General features: G+C 41.9%; 2 protein-coding genes across 32 annotated transcripts in view; one reads left to right on the forward strand and one right to left on the reverse strand.

Moving 5' to 3' along the window:
- The window catches only part of NRAP (nebulin related anchoring protein), a 62,812-nt gene that overhangs the window by 43,903 nt on the left and 1,028 nt on the right, over positions 1-17,881 (forward strand). For 15 of the 29 annotated variants that reach the window (XM_042855256.2, XM_008166336.4, XM_042855254.2 and 12 more), the window contains 14 exons: positions 62-169; positions 1,051-1,164; positions 2,794-2,991; positions 4,253-4,357; positions 5,433-5,531; positions 6,295-6,399; positions 6,765-6,872; positions 8,241-8,552; positions 11,601-11,705; positions 12,373-12,471; positions 12,595-12,699; positions 15,183-15,290; positions 16,006-16,317; positions 17,041-17,193. In XM_042855256.2, coding sequence (XP_042711190.2) covers positions 62-169; positions 1,051-1,164; positions 2,794-2,991; positions 4,253-4,357; positions 5,433-5,531; positions 6,295-6,399; positions 6,765-6,872; positions 8,241-8,552; positions 11,601-11,705; positions 12,373-12,471; positions 12,595-12,699; positions 15,183-15,290; positions 16,006-16,317; positions 17,041-17,193 — 2,031 coding nt within the window. Of the gene's footprint in view, positions 1-61; positions 170-1,050; positions 1,165-2,793; positions 2,992-4,252; positions 4,358-5,432; positions 5,532-6,294; positions 6,400-6,764; positions 6,873-8,240; positions 8,553-11,600; positions 11,706-12,372; positions 12,476-12,555; positions 12,700-15,182; positions 15,291-16,005; positions 16,318-17,040; positions 17,194-17,881 lie in introns of those variants that run through there. The other 14 variants (XM_008166339.4, XM_065552446.1, XM_065552448.1 and 11 more) reach the window with 10 other exon arrangements.
- The window catches only part of HABP2 (hyaluronan binding protein 2), a 54,582-nt gene continuing 42,357 nt past the window's right edge, over positions 5,657-17,881 (reverse strand). The window contains exon 14 of one of the 3 annotated variants that reach the window (XM_065552459.1): positions 5,657-7,524. The gene's annotated coding sequence lies outside the window, so the exon portion shown is untranslated. Of the gene's footprint in view, positions 7,525-13,869; positions 14,382-17,881 lie in introns of those variants that run through there. The other 2 variants (XM_065552455.1, XM_065552458.1) reach the window with 2 other exon arrangements.

Raw genomic sequence — 17,881 nt, forward strand, 5'->3', positions numbered from 1 at the left:
GTGCAATGTCAACCTGCTGTGTAGTAAATGAATTTAAATGCTGTTCAATATTTCCGAACAGACTCACTACAAAGAATCCTGGAGTAAGATAAGAGATGGTGGATATAAACTGAAATTGGATGCCATTCCCTTCCAGGCAGCAAAGGCTTCAAGTGAAATCATAAGTGATGTAAGTGAAATTACTGCTAATTTTGTCCAATATAAAATACCAGGTACTCCAGACTGTTTCTGTTGTGGTGTGCCAGTGCTCTTGGAAACAGTATTTCCAGCCTACATGCTGAGAGGGATCTATCCCATGCTCCATTCAACTCTTGGCCTCCCTTCTGAGACTAAAGACCCAATGAGGTGTCATTGGTGACTGAGGGCTTTTAAATATGGAGTTGTACTGAGATGACCAACTCATTTCAGATACAGACTGAACAGCCATAAGGGTTGTTGACAGCTTTCAGTCATTATCAACCTAGACTACATTTGAAGCAGAAATCTATAGGTAAGAGAGAGATTTCAGAATCAAACTTTAATTTCTTAAAACACATAGTCCTCTGAAACTGAATTTTTACTGAAAAAATAGGTATAGCAGGCTTTATGTATATAAAAGACTATGTCAATATAGTCAGATACAGAGAAATGCATTAAGAAAGAATGTCATATCCATTATATGATGTGGTGGGACCCATGTTGCTTTCTAAATATCTGCATTTGTATATTCTTCTAAATAAGTCAAGATACTGAACGATGTGTACTGACGAGGCTCTCTCAACATTCACTTAAGATTTATTCAGTGTTCATCTCTTAAGACTTGGCAAAACATAATAGTAACTAAAATTTATAGTCCAAAGATTTACAACTGCTTCGTCAGAGAATTCTTTACACCATCTATGACTTGTGTCGAAAAGAGGAATAGACTCCTTGACTCCTTCAACAGTTCTTGTTCATTCAGTTCATTTGCTCAATTACCGTTAAAAAAAAAGCAAGGCTCAATTTTGGTCAAAAACTCACCTCTCTTGTTACTTGGCTCTTATCAAATTTCTGTTATTTTTTCCACTTCAGTACAAATACAAGGAGGCATTTGAGAAAATGAAAGGACAGATGATTGGCTCACAGGGCTTGGAAGATGATCTTAACGTTGCTCACTCAGTGCATGCAGCTTTGCTACAAAGTGATGTAAGTACAAGGACCTGGGAAGGAACACGTAGAAACAATTTTCTAATGACCATGGAAAACAGACTTTGCTATGGATAGGTTCTCTGGCATATTACATAAGACTCAAGTCTTCCTTTTCACTGGCTAAATACTTTACATTAATGCATTATTATTATTCTTTTACATTAAATAAATTATTATTAATCTGAGTGTAAAATAGCCCTACACTCTATTCTCTCTACAGGCCTCTTACTCCATGCAACTGTTTCCAGATATACAGTATGTTATTCTGTGTGTGTGTGTGTATATATATATATATATATATATATATATATATATATATATATATATATATATATATAATCACCAAGGGACAATTATAAATGATTAAGAAGGATTACCAGTTTTCATGTAAGGATTTAAATTATATAATTTGGAGATTTAACTTTTACATTGAGTATTTTCTGCTTACTGTACTCTATAGAGCCTATATGTTGAATGCACATATGGAATTTCAGGTTGCTTCTTTTGTCATACATTCAGTATATTGTCCTGGTCTTGAAAGGTGCTGAGCACCACAACTTTCATTGACTTCTTATGGGAATTGTGGCTACCCAGTGCCACTCAGGATCAGACCCTATGACCCTGATCCAGCAAAGCATTTACTCACTTGTGTGAGTTTAAGACATGAGTAGTCTTATTGAAGTCAATAGGACTAGTCACATGCTTAAAAGTTTTGTTCATGAGGGGCACTCAATGCAACCAGCACTCATTGAAGTAGATAGGAATGTTTCCATGAACTTCAACAACTGTTGGATTGGGTTTGTACTGGAATGCTTTGTTGTATCAAGGTGAGAACATCATATTTTTTGTTGTAAACCCAACAATGGTTATTCGTTCTAGTGATCTGAAAACCTAAAAAAAAGGTCAGTTTGGAGCAGATTTTAATAAAATAATAAAGAACCATCTGCACCACCCATCAAGTTTATTACATCATTTTGATTAGCACCAAAAACTCTGAATGTTTATCTGAACCTCCTGAGTCAGCATAAGTCATATGGAAATTTCATGAGAATAAGATTTCTCTGAATTTTTCTAGTATTTCATCTTTTTCTAGCCAGAACTAAGTAGTGCAAAGACTCCTGTGAAAATAAATGTAAACATTTATAAAAGGTTACCCAAGTATGTTAGAACTTTAAAATTATTTTGCGTGAAGGTCTGGGCTAATTCTGGTTTTCTCTAAAAAGGTTCAGATATTGCTCTATAGGTTTATTATCATGAAATATCTTTAAGAGTTTGTTAGTGCTTTGTAAAAATATAATTAGTTTTTAAGAATCAACTGTAAGATTTGCAATTTTACCAATAACTTATTTTTTTAGCTTTAATTATATTCAGCCTTAAAAGGACTCCAAATATAGATAACATTGCAGTTATTTTAAAATAATGTCAATGACTACTCTTTTTTGGCCCAAAATTGACTGCCAGGTAATCTAATTTCATGGTATGCTTAAATTAGGTTGGGGAATTTATTAAAATAAGAGAATGATTTGTATAGGAAATTGGAGGAATGTGGAGACTATCCCTTTAATCAGAGCTTGAATTTTAAGCCATACCTCAGTCTATAAAGTGATCCATTTATTTTTTTAACAGGTAAAATACAAAAAAGGTTTTGAGCATATGAAGACCCAGTTCCATCTGCCACTGGATATGGTAAACTTAGTGCATGCCCGGCAAGCCCAGTCATTGGTCAGCGATCAGGAATACAGAAAACTACTTCACCAGTACACCTCTGTGACGGATGATGTGAGATTGCAGTGTGCTAAGAAAGCTTATAAACTCCAGAGTGAGGTAAATGAAAGTCATCTCAGTGCCATTATCCTATTGGGTCTGACACATGATAGTTATATTCCAGACCATTACATCCACAGATATATGTATCTGAGCAACAATTGTGGAGTAAACAGGGACTGTTCTCCCTTGATTACATTGATGAATGAGACGTGTATCTATCTGGTACTTGAGTAGTAAAGAGTTACAATAGAAGGAATTCTGCAATGAGTGAGATGGCCTTCTAAAGGCCCTGTTGATTGTGTAAACTGTTTGCCCTGTGGCCTTTGACCTGCTATGAATCTGAATGTAATTGGTGCATATATCTAGAAGAAGGCTGCATACAATTTTAAAAAATCTGATTCATAAGAGACCTCTAAACTGTAGCCTAAGACTAAATCCACATGATCAGTGGAGTTCTAATAAGGACGAATTTGGCCCACTATGTAATCTTGAACTACACAATTCATAACAAATCCAGGGCCTACACCACCACAGGCAGTGTTGTACCTTAGAAACAGGGCCGGCTCTAACTTTTTTGCCGCCCCAGGCAAAAAAGAAGAGCGCCGCCCCCGCCCCCCCCCCCCCGCGAGCGCCGCACAGCCGAACCCCACCAGCGCTGCCGAAATCCCCGCTCCCCCGAGCGCCATGCCACCCGAAGCCCCGCCCCTCTCCGAGTGCCGTGCCACGCCAGCCCCTGTCCCCCCTCTGAGCGCCGTGCCAAGCCCCCGCCTCCTTCCAAGCGCCATGCCGTGCCAGCCCCCGCCCCCCCAGCGCCGCGCCAAGCCCCCACCACCCTCCGAGCACCGCGCCAGCCCCCAACCCCCCAGCGCTGCGCCAAGCCCCCACCCCTCTCCAAGCGCCATGCCGCGCCAGTCCCCGTCCCCCCAGCGCTGCGCCAAGCCCCCACCCCTCTCCAAGCGCCATGCCGCGCCAGCCCCCGCTCCCCCCCCCAAGTGCCATGCTGCGGAAACAAAAAAAACCCCTCCAGTGCTGCCCCGATGAACCAATAAATAAAGAAAAACCCGAGTGCCGCCCCGCCCCAAGGTGCCGCCCCAAGCACGTGCTTGGTTGGCTGGTGCCTGGAGCCGGCCCTGCTTAGAAAGACGTCTCTGTATGCCCCTATCGATCAGTTTTACACCTTTATGATAATTTGAGCTGTCTTGTTATAGCCTAGGCTTCTCACTCAGATATGCTGTAAAATGTAAGATTGTGTCTACCTGGGTGCTGAGGGGGCATCTTAAATACAAACTTGTAATTACTTTTCTTTGGTTTCCCTTAGAATTTGTACAGGTCTGACATGAACTTTATGAAAGGAGTTGGCTGTATTACTCCAGGGGCCCTAGAGATTGAAGGAAAGAAGAAAGCTTCTGAACTCATCAGCGAGGTAACAAAAGAGGGGTTTGATTTCTCCACTACAAACAAGAATTCGCCAGATGTGTGTCTATTAAACTGGGTTGGCAAAGTGACTCATTGGATTAATGGTAGACTCCCTCCCCCTTTATTTGATCACGCCATTAATGTTCTCATTTCACATGGGTGAACCTGATGGAGTTCGAGGTTTTGCAGATCTCGTTAACTATTTCCACAATCTTTTCCTCCTGTGTTCTGAACGCATGTGGTTGGTATTTTTAAGATACACTTTTTTATATAAAATAATGTATTTCCAGCTAAGAGGAAACCTGTGCCCTCTATTACACATAGTAACATTCCCCAAAAGCTAGGCTGGCACATTGGAGTGATCTGAACATTGAATTGTTCCCTGCCCCCACTCTGCTCCTTTTTTCACCGTTTCTCTGTGTTTTGCATTCTCCCTACTCAGAATTCTGTTTTCCACCCTATTTTCCAATTTGATTTTTCCTTCTCCGCTCTCTCCCTGCTGTTCACCTTGCTAGTTTCTCCAAAGCAAAAGATGAATCCAGTGACCATGTTCAAATAGGTTTGGAACTAGGCAAAATGAGTTTGCACATCTCTAGCCCTACTCTGATGAATAGATCAGGTGCTTTGATCCTTGTGATGAGCTCTGGTTTTTGTTCATAATTCTCACTTAACTCCTCAAAGTAAGTGGAACCTCAACTTTTCCAAGGGCTTGAAAGTGGAAAGTTCAACTGCAGCAACTAGGGATTGAGCCTTTGACAAGGAAACTCTGATTTCAATAGTCAGGACCAGTGACATGAAGAGGTAAAATAATAAAATTTCTACATCAAGTTTGGCAGCACACTGATTTAAACCCTACAATATTCCCTATCTGTTCTTCATTGTCACTAATGAGATATGAATGCACCAGATTAATGGGAGCAATTGATAAACTGGCCTAATGGTTAATAGATGAACATTCTTTACAAAGCACCATTTTAAGCACAAGAAGTAAAACCAAAGCACTAGTATTAGGGAGACAGGTCCCTTATCTGACAAGATAATTTAGTGCTTCTGTTCATTTTTCTTTGTGTGTGTGAACTCAGAGTAAATATCGTCAGCAGCCACATTCCTTCAAGTACACATCGGTGACAGACTCTCCTGGCCTCCTTCATGCAAAATTCAGCAACATGATTGCTAATGAGGTAGGCTCTAGTAACGTGGATCAGAAAATGTGCTTTTTAAAATGCAATGAGCTGGGGAAGGAGGAGTGGGAGGGAGAGAACCTCATTCTGAGAAACATAATACATCAAAAGGAAAGAAGGCATCATTGATTTGTGCTTTGGCACAGTTAGATCATATTTTATTATTTCCGGACAAACATTTAGTATCATTTTGTCAATCAGCTCTCTCCTTTAAAACTTCATAGATAGCCTCCATTTGAGATGAAGTCCTGTAATCAGGTTTTTCTACTTGAAAGCAAACAAAATGCAAAGAAGGTAGATTCTAGTACATTTTTGAGGAGGTTCATTTGCATAGTACTGAATAAGCAACATTAGAGCCCACCTAATGCTATCTGAGAACAAGAACCTCTTTCTCATTTTTGCAAAATTCACCGTGACCTGTCAAACATGCCAATTTCAGGAAAAATCCAACCACCCCAAAGTTCACCCCTCATTGAGACCCTCTTACCTAATATCTGCTCCTGGTATTTCTGATAGAACTAACAGTTCTGAAATATTTTCCTTGATATTTGGAACAATCCCTCCCCTCAAAAAAAAAAAAATCCAACCCAAACCTCTTTCTAAAACAACAAAAAACCCCAGCAAACCTATATAGGTGCAGTAAGCTTTGGTATATTTCTTTTGTACTTTTTGTTCTAGCAAAATATTTAAGGCTGTGCACTGTTATGTTATTTAAACATTCTAGAAAATGAGTGGCAATTATATTCTCGAATCTCTTTCCTAGCGCCTGTATAAAGCAGCTGGAGAAGACATTCTGCATCACTGCACACTAACCCTAGGTCTGCCTGAGTTTTCACGGGCAAGAATAAATGCAGCTAATCTCAGTGATGTAAGTGTTTGTTTTTTTTTCCTTACGCATATTTGGATTTACCTTGAGGAACAGTTCTGTACTGGCAGGGGTTTAGGACTAGATGACCTATTGGATCTATTCCATTTCTGTTTTCTCTGATTTGAATGCATGTACACCTGTGGCCATTAGCACGTATACATATGTGAATAAAATAAATCTACATAAAGAATAAGCTACACGTGTTTGTTTGAGATAATAAGATCTTCTATAGATGATAAAAAATCCTTTGGTAGTAAGAAATTGACTCACTAACTGTACAACAAATGTAAGAGGGTTTCTTTGTTCGTTCTTTCATGCATTTAAAAATGAAACAGAGAAATCTACATGTGCCTTTCCCACTTTAGGCGAAGTACAGAGAGTCTTGGCATAATCTGTGTGCTCAAGGCTACAAGCTGACAATGGAAGCGATCCCTTTCCAGACTGCCAAGGCCTCCAGAGAAATTGCCAGTGATGTGAGTTGAATGATTCAACCTTCCATCTTGCCTAATTTCTGTTAACTTCATGTAAAACAATGTCTAAGGCAGATTTTACTGAATTAAAGCAACCCTATAACCATGTGAGACAGACTATATTACTTATGAATGAGATTCTTTGTGTGATTTTTTTTTTTTTTAAAAAGAGTCACAGCTAATCAGAAACCAAACCCAGTCAAAGAGCTGGGAAACATCCAGTGATTTTAAGTATGGTGCAAGGTAGGGAAATTCTTCCCCTCTCTAATCTATCTAGATCTTCAGCCCCAAACTTTCAACGTATCCACTAATTATGGGTGTCTGCCTGTTTTTGGACACCCATCTTGGGCCTGATTTTCAGAAGTGCAGAGCACTTATAATTCATACTGAAGTCACAAGAAGCTGAGAGTTCAGATCCTCCAGAAATCAGGTCATAGGCATCTCAAGTTGGGCACTGAAAATTAGTGGACTCATGCAAATGTATATCTCAATAACTTCCCAGGCAAGGAATACATATGTCCCTCCTCTTCAGAATTTTCTCCGGTTTGGATTATCTTTTTCAGAACACATTAGGACATGGTACTATTTAACTGTAGGTAGTTTTAAGTCCTTTCCTTTCCCACGAGGGATTTCGTAAACAAATTATAAGAGTCACCTATAATTAAAATGAAATAAAAATATTTGATTTTGCATCGCATTGAGCTGCATATTTTGTTATGTCCAGGGGAATAAAATCTGAATGCTTTAAACATGTATATACATTTCACAAAGTAGCTATACTTAGCGATTATATAGTGCTTGTGGCTGCAGCCTCAGATCTGCAATTCCGTAATAAAATTACGTCCACTTACAGCAGGTCTGAATTTGCCCCTTCATCTTCAAAGCACTTGATAAACATTAGCTACTGTAATTTAATCCCCTCAATTCCCCTGCCTGGTAGATAAGTATTATTATTCCATTTAGACTACATTATAACGTCTTCAGGCCAGGCCTGGACCTTCTCTTTAAAGTTCCCTACACACTGTTTATGCAACAACAATAACCCTTGTCATTTCACGGAGAGGATAAATGCACAGTCACAGAGGGAATCATAGTCAGAGCTACAATGAGAATTTACTCGTTCCGGGTGCTTATTCTTATGCTTAGACCTGTACCCTACGCTTCTCTCTCAAATCAGTTTATGGTCCAGGAACAGTTGGTCCCAAAAAACTGGAGACGGTGTGCACAATGTTTCTCTTTTGGATAGATTTTGCATTCTCTTTTGGCCTCTTACAATTGGTATCTAAAAAGGGAATTTCCTGGGAGTTAAAATAATAATGCACAATCTGAAGTTAAGCATGCTTGTTAAGCACCTTATCCTTTTATTTTCAGTGTCAGTACAAGCACAACTTTGTGATGGAAAGAGGAAAGCATATCGGTGCCAGAAGCATTGTGGATGACACCAGGTTGCTACACTGCTTCCATGCTGGGAAGTTGCAAAGCGAACAGGAGTATAAGAAAGGGTCCCAGGAGATCTGGTCTCAGTACCATCTGCCCATGGACATGGTGAATCTAGTCCATGCTAGGAAGGCCCAGGCCTTAGTGAGCGAGCAAGATTATAGGAAAAGATTCCATGTGTATACAGCACTACCTGAAGACTTGAAGATGCAGTGGGCAAAGAGAGCCCACATGCTACAGAGTGAGGTAAAGACAGAACCCTCTTGTTAATTGCAAACAGGTTTAGAAACAGCAAAACTTACCTGTGACACAAACCACAAGTTGATGCCAGACACTGAAAATGTTCCTGCAAACTCCTACATGTGCATCTACAAAATGTTTGATCACATGCACAGCTAGATCCACATCTTCTCCAGGCACAAATATGCCCTGGGAAGGAGGTTGCATGTTCAGAGATTAATTTGCAAGTCTCAATTGTGGAGGCTTTTGCAAATGGAGACCGTAATATCAATGGCCAAATTTTCAAACAGGAGTCAGTTCAGCTTCTAATTACTTATGTACAAATTTACACATGCAAATGGCTTGTTTCATACAGATTTTGCACACCAGTGTGTTATGTAAATGATAAACTCTACACAGGCCATACCCGTGCTCCATTTGCACTTGCAAATGGTTTTGCACATGTACGTACTATTGTTCACATATGGCACTGAAAATACTCAAAAATTGTGTGCACAGGTGACTGCATATACACCTCTACCCCGATATAACGCTGTCCTCGGGAGCCAAAAAATCTTACCGTGTTTATAGGTGAAACCGCGTTATATCGAACTTGCTTTGATCCGCCGGAGTGCGCAGCCCCACCCCCCCGGAGCACTGCTTTACCGCGTTATATCAAAATTCCTGTTATATCAGGTAGCGTTATATCAAGGTAGAGGTGTATAAAGTTGCCCGCATGCAAATAGCCACATTTTGACAGATTGGCCACAAAGGTTTTCTTTAATTGATAACTAACTACATATCACAAAGCTCCTTTGGCTGCCTTTTTGTTGCATGGGAAAAGCGAGGTTGAATGATACAGTGTAAGAATGTAGCTTGTGATGTTGATCTAATTCTTAATACATCTTTAGGGAACTGATTGTTTGCTGAACTCCAGGTCTTATTGTGGTCAAATGATAGGATATTTGTTAGATTCAATTGATCTGGATGAAGAAATATTAGTAGACAGTCCATTTATGAGAGCGTCTGAACAGCAATCAAAGCTCTGGAGAGCTTGCATCTTGCTTTCTTACTTACTGTACCTACAATGTAACATCCCAACCGTACTCTTCTTTGCAACAAAAGGCACCTTGAAAGAGTCTTATGCACTTCATCTCTTCAGATGAAAGCCAACGATCCGATTGAAGGATCCCTGTTGGATTTGCCTCTCTATGTTATAAATGTATCCAATTGTCTTTGTTCTTTGTTAGAGTGGAAAGAAAGCAAAAGATTTTCCAGTGGAAACTGGAGGATCCCAATGTAAAAAGAGAGCCATTAGCAGGGGGCTTAATTTGTGTTGAGGGGGGAGCCTTCGATTTCTTTCCTCTCTGCTTTGACAGTAGCACAGAGTTTACACACAGACATTAATCACTAGAGAGTACATTGGGGAAAAAACAGGCATTGCCAACTTCTTTTGGGTCAGGATTGTATTGCTGAAAGTTTCACCGAGTCCCTCAAAATGTTCCCCTGCAGTCAGCAACATATCATATTTCTTGCATAAAATACTCTGTTTTCTGCTCAACCTGTCCGTCAATTCCATACGCCTCCCACTTCTACCCACCCCAAAACCTCACTCAGTTCCATGTGCTCCCCTTCTCAAATCCATCAGTCCTTCCACCCCGCCTTCCAGCCCTGTCCCCATCACTCACCATGCTTACCAACCCCCTCAGCATATCACCGAGACTTCTGTTGGCAGCTCCCTCTGATAGCTGGTCCTCACATCTGCAGAGGTGATGGTGACTGGGTTGTCCTGCAAGCTCTTGTTGTGTTTGATTAGGTGGGGAATGGGTCCTATCTGGTGAGGGGCTGGATGGTCAGTTGTGGAATAAGTCCCTTTCAGTTCTTGAGGTGTTCTCAACTCCTGTGTAGAGGAGTTCTGTAGTGGGACAGAGGTGTACAATGGTTTCAAGAGCCTGGCTGGAGTACCCTTGTGCTCTGATGCTTCCCTGCCATTGGAATGGCATTTGGGGGGCTGTTGCAGGCTGCCTGCCTTACGCCAGTCCTTTGCTACCTTTCCATCCAATCCCTCTTGTGGCCTGAAATCACATCAGGGACCAAATGGCACACACAGAGCCCTGATATAGAGGAACTATGATAACCTGTGCATTACATTACATGAAAGTAACATTTCTATGGTCTAAACCCTTCAGTCTTTACACGGTAAACTGCCACTGGAGTTCCTAAGAGTTTCTCTGTTAGGGACTGAGTAAAGAATTGATAAAGACCTCGGGATGTGGCCTCATGTGTTTAGAAATGTTATGAGTAAGCCAGAAAAATAATCAAGATGATTTGATGAGGGATGTCACCCAAATCATCTAGGAGTTTATCAGATGAAACAACAGATTTTGCCGTCCCATCTACCACCCAGTAAGAATAAAAGTTCTGCACTTATACAGCACCTGTCACCTGAGGAGCCAAGAGAAGTTTGATAGCTTTGCAGCCCCCCTTTGAAATAAGTAATCGCTGTTCTCTCCATTTTAAATATGGAGAGCTGGAGGCATGGAACTGTTCAATGATTTGGTCAAAGTCATACAATGGGTCACTTGCAGAATCTGGACGAGAACCTCGAGGTTTTTTGTTCGTCTTCCACTTGCTTTAACAATTGGCCCTATTCATTTTGTTAGCCCATTCTCGTTGTAGATGGGGCTCTAAACCATATAGAGCAGAGAACTGCTGTCCTCTTACAAAGTCAGGCTAATTAGAAAACATGCATTGGATAAAATAATTAGTATTGCTGAGTTGAACCTACTTCAAATAATTATTTTAAAAAGGGATCTTTTACATCCATACAAACAGGTTATTTCTGCTTTGAATCATGTTAATTCACTTGTGAGGCCTCCTCTCGTGACTTGCATATGATTCATTATTTAATTCCTGGTGGAATGAAGAAATGCAAACAGTTTGGTTTTATGACGTGATATATGCATGGAGAATGAAAAAGTCGAAAAGTTTAATATGGATCGGGCAGTCTTTTTAAAAAACCTAATAGCTGCGGATGCAAAACTGAGAAAAGCTAACCATTTTCATTTTTAACAGTCTCGCTATAAAGCAGACCTGAACTTCATGAAAGGGGTTGGTTGGCTGGCTCTAAGATCTCCACAGATAGAAAATGTAAAGAAGGCTGGAGAGCTCATCAGTGAGGTACTGATACATTTTTTATGGGCTGGCACGTCTGTAGGAATTGTTTACCATCAAGGCTCCTCGTTACATGACACTTACGAATGTAGCTTATCATTTCCTTTTGATGTGGGAGCCTGTTTATACAAAGCGTAAGTTACCAAAGAGCAGTATGGGAGATGAGCGTCCACTTGTGACACTCGTGGCATATTTTCTATTCCAACGGACATGCTTGTCTAAAACCAAAATATGTAAACAAATAAATGCAGTAAACGCCAGTATGAAATGCTAAGCGGATGAGCTACAGTTTTTTAAATTGCATGCTATTGCGCATAACATTGACAGGAGGGTGATTTAGCCTAATCAGCATAATTTATTACCGCAGAAATTGTGTACCATTCCTAACTAGAGTTTATGAGATCTGTATAGAAGAAGTGAATTTGTTAGAGCAAACTCCTGTTTGCAAAAAGAAAAGAAACTTTTATTTGTGCACACTGCAGTGGCACATTGGAACCACGTTTGCCAGCATTAAAATAAGGGTTGGCACTAAAGGAAAAACACTTTGTTTTTAACAGCGTGGTTTGAGGATAGTGGTTTGTTTGTTTTTTTTTCATTTTGTTCCTGTTGTCACATATGCAAAATTCTCATTGATCACTATTTACTAGAAGCCTCTTGTTTTTTTCACTTGCAGGCAAAGTATCGTCAGAAGCCAGGGAGTATGAAGTTCACCACAGTGGTTGACTCTCCGGACCTGATCCACGCTAAGCATAGCTACATCCAGTGCAGTGATGTAAGTTTCCTTTCACTGTAATAGACCTTAAACCTTTTGTTATATCGTCATGCATCAATTGGTTTTCCTCAACACTGCTGCCAGCACCAGAGTCGTCACGCTGAATACTTTTTGATTTCACAGAGGCTGTACAGATCTGGAGACTCTGATGCAATGCACAGATACACCCTGCCTCCTGACCACCCAGATTTTGTCAGAGCTCGCCTGAATGCACTTCATATCAGTGATGTAAGTGACAGATCATTTCATTTCAGGCGGTAGACTTTGTAATAAACTGGACTGCTTAATTAAGGAAAAACAGGCTTTAGGAAGTTTTCCTCTAGATACAGAAGTTAAGGTGCCCTTTGGTGAGCCTGACTGAAAATGAAAAAGCCAGAGGACAACAGAGACATACCTGAGTCCAGATGGGATTGGAAGGCTGTATAGTTTTATTGACCAGAGAAATAAAACTCTCCTCTTCTCCTTTGAGAAGCAATTCTGTCTGGTAGAGTGGAAAGCTATCAGGAATTTCTATCTTTCAATCCAGTTGTGATTATTGGGCAAATTAAGACCCACTCAATCACCTTTGGGAAAATAGTCTCTGTCCCGGGATATGTAATTTGTGTGCATGGCGGGGGGGCACCTTTTGGCCTGAACTGATCCTTTTAGCACACTAGTCACCTGTGTGTGTGCAGCTGTGCCAGCCAAGCAGAGTTGGGTTAACAGATTCTGTCTCCACAGTGCAAGCCCAGGCAGTATTTCTGTCCCTAACTTCTTGTGATGCCATGTGCTGTTAAACAGCTGGTCTCTTGGGGGCTACATTTCAGTGATGGGCAGAGAGATCCTTGGATCTACATTAGTTCACAATGTGCTTTGGGTGAAGGGTGCTATATACATGTAAGATTTTATTGTATAATTTGAAGCCTTAATCTGGCTGAAAGGCCAGTTATGGAGGTACAAGCGAGGCCTAAAAAATACATTTCTTGTTATCCTCTCTAATACGGGGAGGAAAATTTGTTGGTTTACAAACCTCCTCACTCATGTCTGAGGAAAAGAGTAAAGAAGATCTGCTGCTCACGCAGCTAAAGCCGTTTTGCCACAACTTGACAAATCTCATAATTGTCAGATCTGCATGTAATGTTTCTTCTCAAGATACCAACATTTTGAACTAGCATTACCAGAGGAGCGGTGAGGACATGGAGATCTTTGTAGCCTTTCATTAAACATCAAATTGTTTGTGGTATTTACAGAATTGGACCATGTGCTGCACATGGAAGGCTGTGGAGGGAGAATGACCTTACAGTGCACAAAAAAATTGATATTTTAAAGCTGTGGAGATAACTATGAATCAAATGGATGTAATGTGTGAGGATGAGGACAAAACTCTGCACACTGTGATAAAGAAAATGACTCCTGGGGTTCCAGATCAAAGGACCCATGTAATAGTATTAAGACTCACAGTGGCAACGCAAAAGCTTTGAGAGATTACATAAAAAAAAAAGCCAGACAGGAAATGACTGTGATGTAGCATACAGCCTGCACCCAGCAGTTACTAAATGTAAAGGGGCATTGTGGGTACAAGTTCAGAATCTGGGCAAATGTCATTGTTGGGGCGAGACTAAGGATCTTTGGCTTCACATTGCAGCAGGTCGTGTTATAAAGCCCACGCTAATAATGACCAAAAGTTGCATGCCATCTGAAGGCTACTGCGTGGCCTCAGTCCAATCGTAGGTGTCCGCACGTGAAAAACAACAGTCCCAGTTTCCACTTCCTGGTTGGAATTCTCAGCAGAGAAGCAAGGGGCAGATTGGGTCTGGAGACTGAACCATGACTAGGGCACATTAGTGGGCCTTGCACTGCCACCTCCCATCCTGTAACTGTGCAGAACGTCCGCTGGCTCAGTCTGCTGTCTTGCACAACCACCACCTTCACTTGCAAAAATAGGTTAATGTATTTTAGAACTTGAAATGTATATTGGTGACATGCTCAGGTGTAAAACATACATCAGAAAAACTAGACTGCAGCCTCAGAGGGTGCAGGTGAATAAAATGAGAAAGGGAAAAAATAGAAGTGTCCGCTGAGACTTAAAAAGAATCAGATACAGCAGTTTATGTAGCCAGCACATAGGATTTGACACTGCATCCTATCCACTCTGAAAGCTATTGTATAAATACCACTACTTGGAAAAGAACCAGAACTAGAGCACTTTCACTTTGAGAATGCATTTCACAGCCTCAAAGTCATATCCAATATGTTACGGGCAGATGTTATTCCAGATGAGTTAATGAAACCACATGTAACATGGGACTGAAACAGAGCACATTAGAAAAGCTTGAAATGACTGGTTACTGAAACTCTGGTACTGAAATTCTGAAGACACAAAACCCAAGGCACTACAAGTGGATGCATCAAAAGACAGAATAAGGGCAATATCGATGCAATATTGATGTGCCTGATGCATCAAAGTCGCTAATAGAAACTCAATAAAATCAAAACCAATCCATGTGAAAAGGTAAAAAGAAAGCCTGATGGTTGTATTTAGACATGAGAGATTTCATCATTATGTTCAATAGGAAAGAAACGGAAGTGCTATAGACTCTGATCCCAAATCTTTGGAGATTGCTGTCCAGATTCATCAGGACAATGAATCCTTTAGAATAAAACATTTATTACTGCAGCCACAAAAATAGATTTAATAAACTGACTGTTTTCTCCTCTTCTTTTTAACACAGAAAATGTATAAAACAGCCTGGGAACAGACCAGGGCAGCTGGCTATGATTTTAGGTTGGAGGCCATCCCATTCCAGACCGCTAAAGCTTCAAGAGAAATTGCCAGTGATGTAAGAAGTGTTCAGTTTACAAAATACACCCCTACAAAGCCATTAAACCCTGACATAAAAAGTGGGCCTTGGAAGCCAGTGTGGGTGAGGTGGTTATGTAGTCAAACCAGATGTTTGTGCAGAATTAAGTTCGAAGTTTTCCTCTAGGAATGCCATTTAATAATATACAGTACGTGACAGGAGTATTTTTAAAGGACCTAGTCATGGGGTAGGTTTCTGATGATATAGTACTGTAAATTGGGTACAAGATTTTGATTAGTCAAAATAGTGGGCTTACCTAGGCCACTTATTAGATTGAGTGTGAACGCAAAAGACATTGGGCCCCCCTGTGAACACACAGGCGAAGAAATTGCAGTAACAGAAGCTGCGTTGCTTGAGTCATTTATAAACGGACTAGCCAGCTCAAGGAAAAAAGTAGACCGCTCTCCAAGAAATGGTCCTACATTGGCAGGGGTGGTGGCTTCACACATTTTTCCTGTTTCTTTAACAATTACCAAAGAGTTTATTCTACTGTGGTTACATAGTTGTACTATAAATAATGGCTTTTTTTACAAAAAAATATAGACACACGTGGCTCAGACTCCTCTTGGTTTAAGTGCACAGAGGGGACCCTGTGCCTGCTGAAGAGAGAGCTATTGATGGGCGGGGCGGGAATTCAATTCATAAGGCAGTTGTATGATGTGCAAATGAGATTTCCTTTTCCAACACCCTGCAGTTCAGGTACAGAGAGGCCTTCCTGAGGGATAAAGGCCAACAGATCGGATTCCGTAATGTGAATGACGATCCCAGAATGAGGCACTTCATCAGGGTGGGAAAACTCCAGAGCGACAACCAATACAAGAAGGAGTTTGCCCAAAACAGGACACAGTTCACGAGTCACATGAATCAGCCCAGATTCATCCATGCTAAGAAGAGCCAGCAGCTAATCAGCAATGTAAACTACAAACAGCCCCTGCCCCAGTACACCTGTGATCCCGAGCAGCTGAATCTGAAGCATGCAAAACAGGCCTACAAACTCCAGAGTGATGTAAGTATATGTGCACTGTAGGCTATGTTTGCAGCACTCACTCCAGGTGCTATCAGCTACTCTTGGTGGTCCTGGTAGACCCCTCCCTGCTTACTAGTCTTGATTATTACAAAAATCTTATTGTAAGAAAAAAAAAAGGAGCATCCGCTTTCTAAGAATAAATAGTTGTTTGATTCTTGATCCTGTAGGACCTGGCGTGTGTCGTGTCCAGGGCCAGCTCTGGCTTTTTGGCCACCCCAAGCAAAAAAAAACCAAAAATAAACGGGGTGGCCAGAATGGCAAAGCAAAAAAAAAAAACCGGAGCACGGGTGCAGGGGGACCGGCTGGGGGGATGGGAGGGGAAGGGAGTGGGCGGGAGAGAGAGAGAAGGGGGCGGCCAGGGCTACAGCAGGGGCGCTGCCACATGGCCCCTCCCGCTGCGCCGCCTCCTGCCGCGAGAGCTCCGCTCTGGTTGGCGGGGAGGGAAGGAAGAGGACTGCCCTGCAGGGCGCTCTGGTTCTCCGTGCCGCCGCCCCCTACAGGAGCGGCCGGAGCGGAACAAAAAAAAAAAAAAAAAGCGGCCGGGCCGCCCTAGGATTGGGCAGAATGCCGCCTCGAACAATCTGCCGCCCCAAGCACCAGCTTGCTCAGGAGCCGGCCCTGGTCGGGTCTAACCTTTAATGTGTGTGGTCTAACTAGAGCCACACCCGATAATACCCAATGGTGTCTATTGCATTTTTCCAGGTCAAATACAAGTCTGACTTGAACTGGATCAGAGGCATTGGCTGGACTCCCCCAGGCTCTTATAAAGTGGAAATGGCAAGAAGAGCTGCGGAACTGGCATCTGCTCAGGGAATGGCACCTCAGGGTACTTATGGCCAATATGAATGCGGAGTGGTAAGTGGAATAAACCGCACTTCTCACCAAACCTCTGACACAACACAGTCCCCTAGACAGGATCTGAGCAGTCATCCCATTGAGCGCTTGTGAAAGCGACCAGATGGAGGCCCTGGAGACTGCGGTCTCCCTGTTATTTAAGCACAGAACAAGGGCAGTGTCCATTCATGCTTTCCCCACACAACCCTACCACTGTGCCTCAACCCTAATCTAGAGGCATCTCCTCTAGGGAGGAGAGCACAGGTCACTCTCCATGAAGGGTCTGCCTTCAGGGCGGGGCTAGGAAACTCCATAGGGTGAACAGGATTTGGCTTCCCTGTGGAATGCACAGAGGGTTTTGTCCTATGAATGGCTTTCGGTCCACAGGGATCTTGGTACTCCTGGAGAGCAGGGGGCTCAGAGTCCCTGCATGGCTCCCCTGGTCTTCCCTTTCCCTAATTTCAGCAAGATGCCTTTAGGAACTATTCTGCCATTGAATCCCCTCTGACAGCTATGTTGAAAGCCCCTTTAGGTGGGCTTGCAGCAGTGTTATGGCAGTAACTGCAGGATGATTTCTGTTTCGAGATCTACCTGGATGTGGGGGGAACATGCAGCACTCTGCAGCTCTACAGGGAGCAGCGGATTAAAGCCCCTAACGCATGGAGTGGGAGGGTGGAGATTCTTCAGCATTTCCTGTCTCCCCATTCTC

Source organism: Chrysemys picta, chromosome 7 (assembly GCF_011386835.1).
Source record: "Chrysemys picta bellii isolate R12L10 chromosome 7, ASM1138683v2, whole genome shotgun sequence".
Lineage (NCBI taxonomy): Eukaryota > Metazoa > Chordata > Testudines > Emydidae > Chrysemys > Chrysemys picta.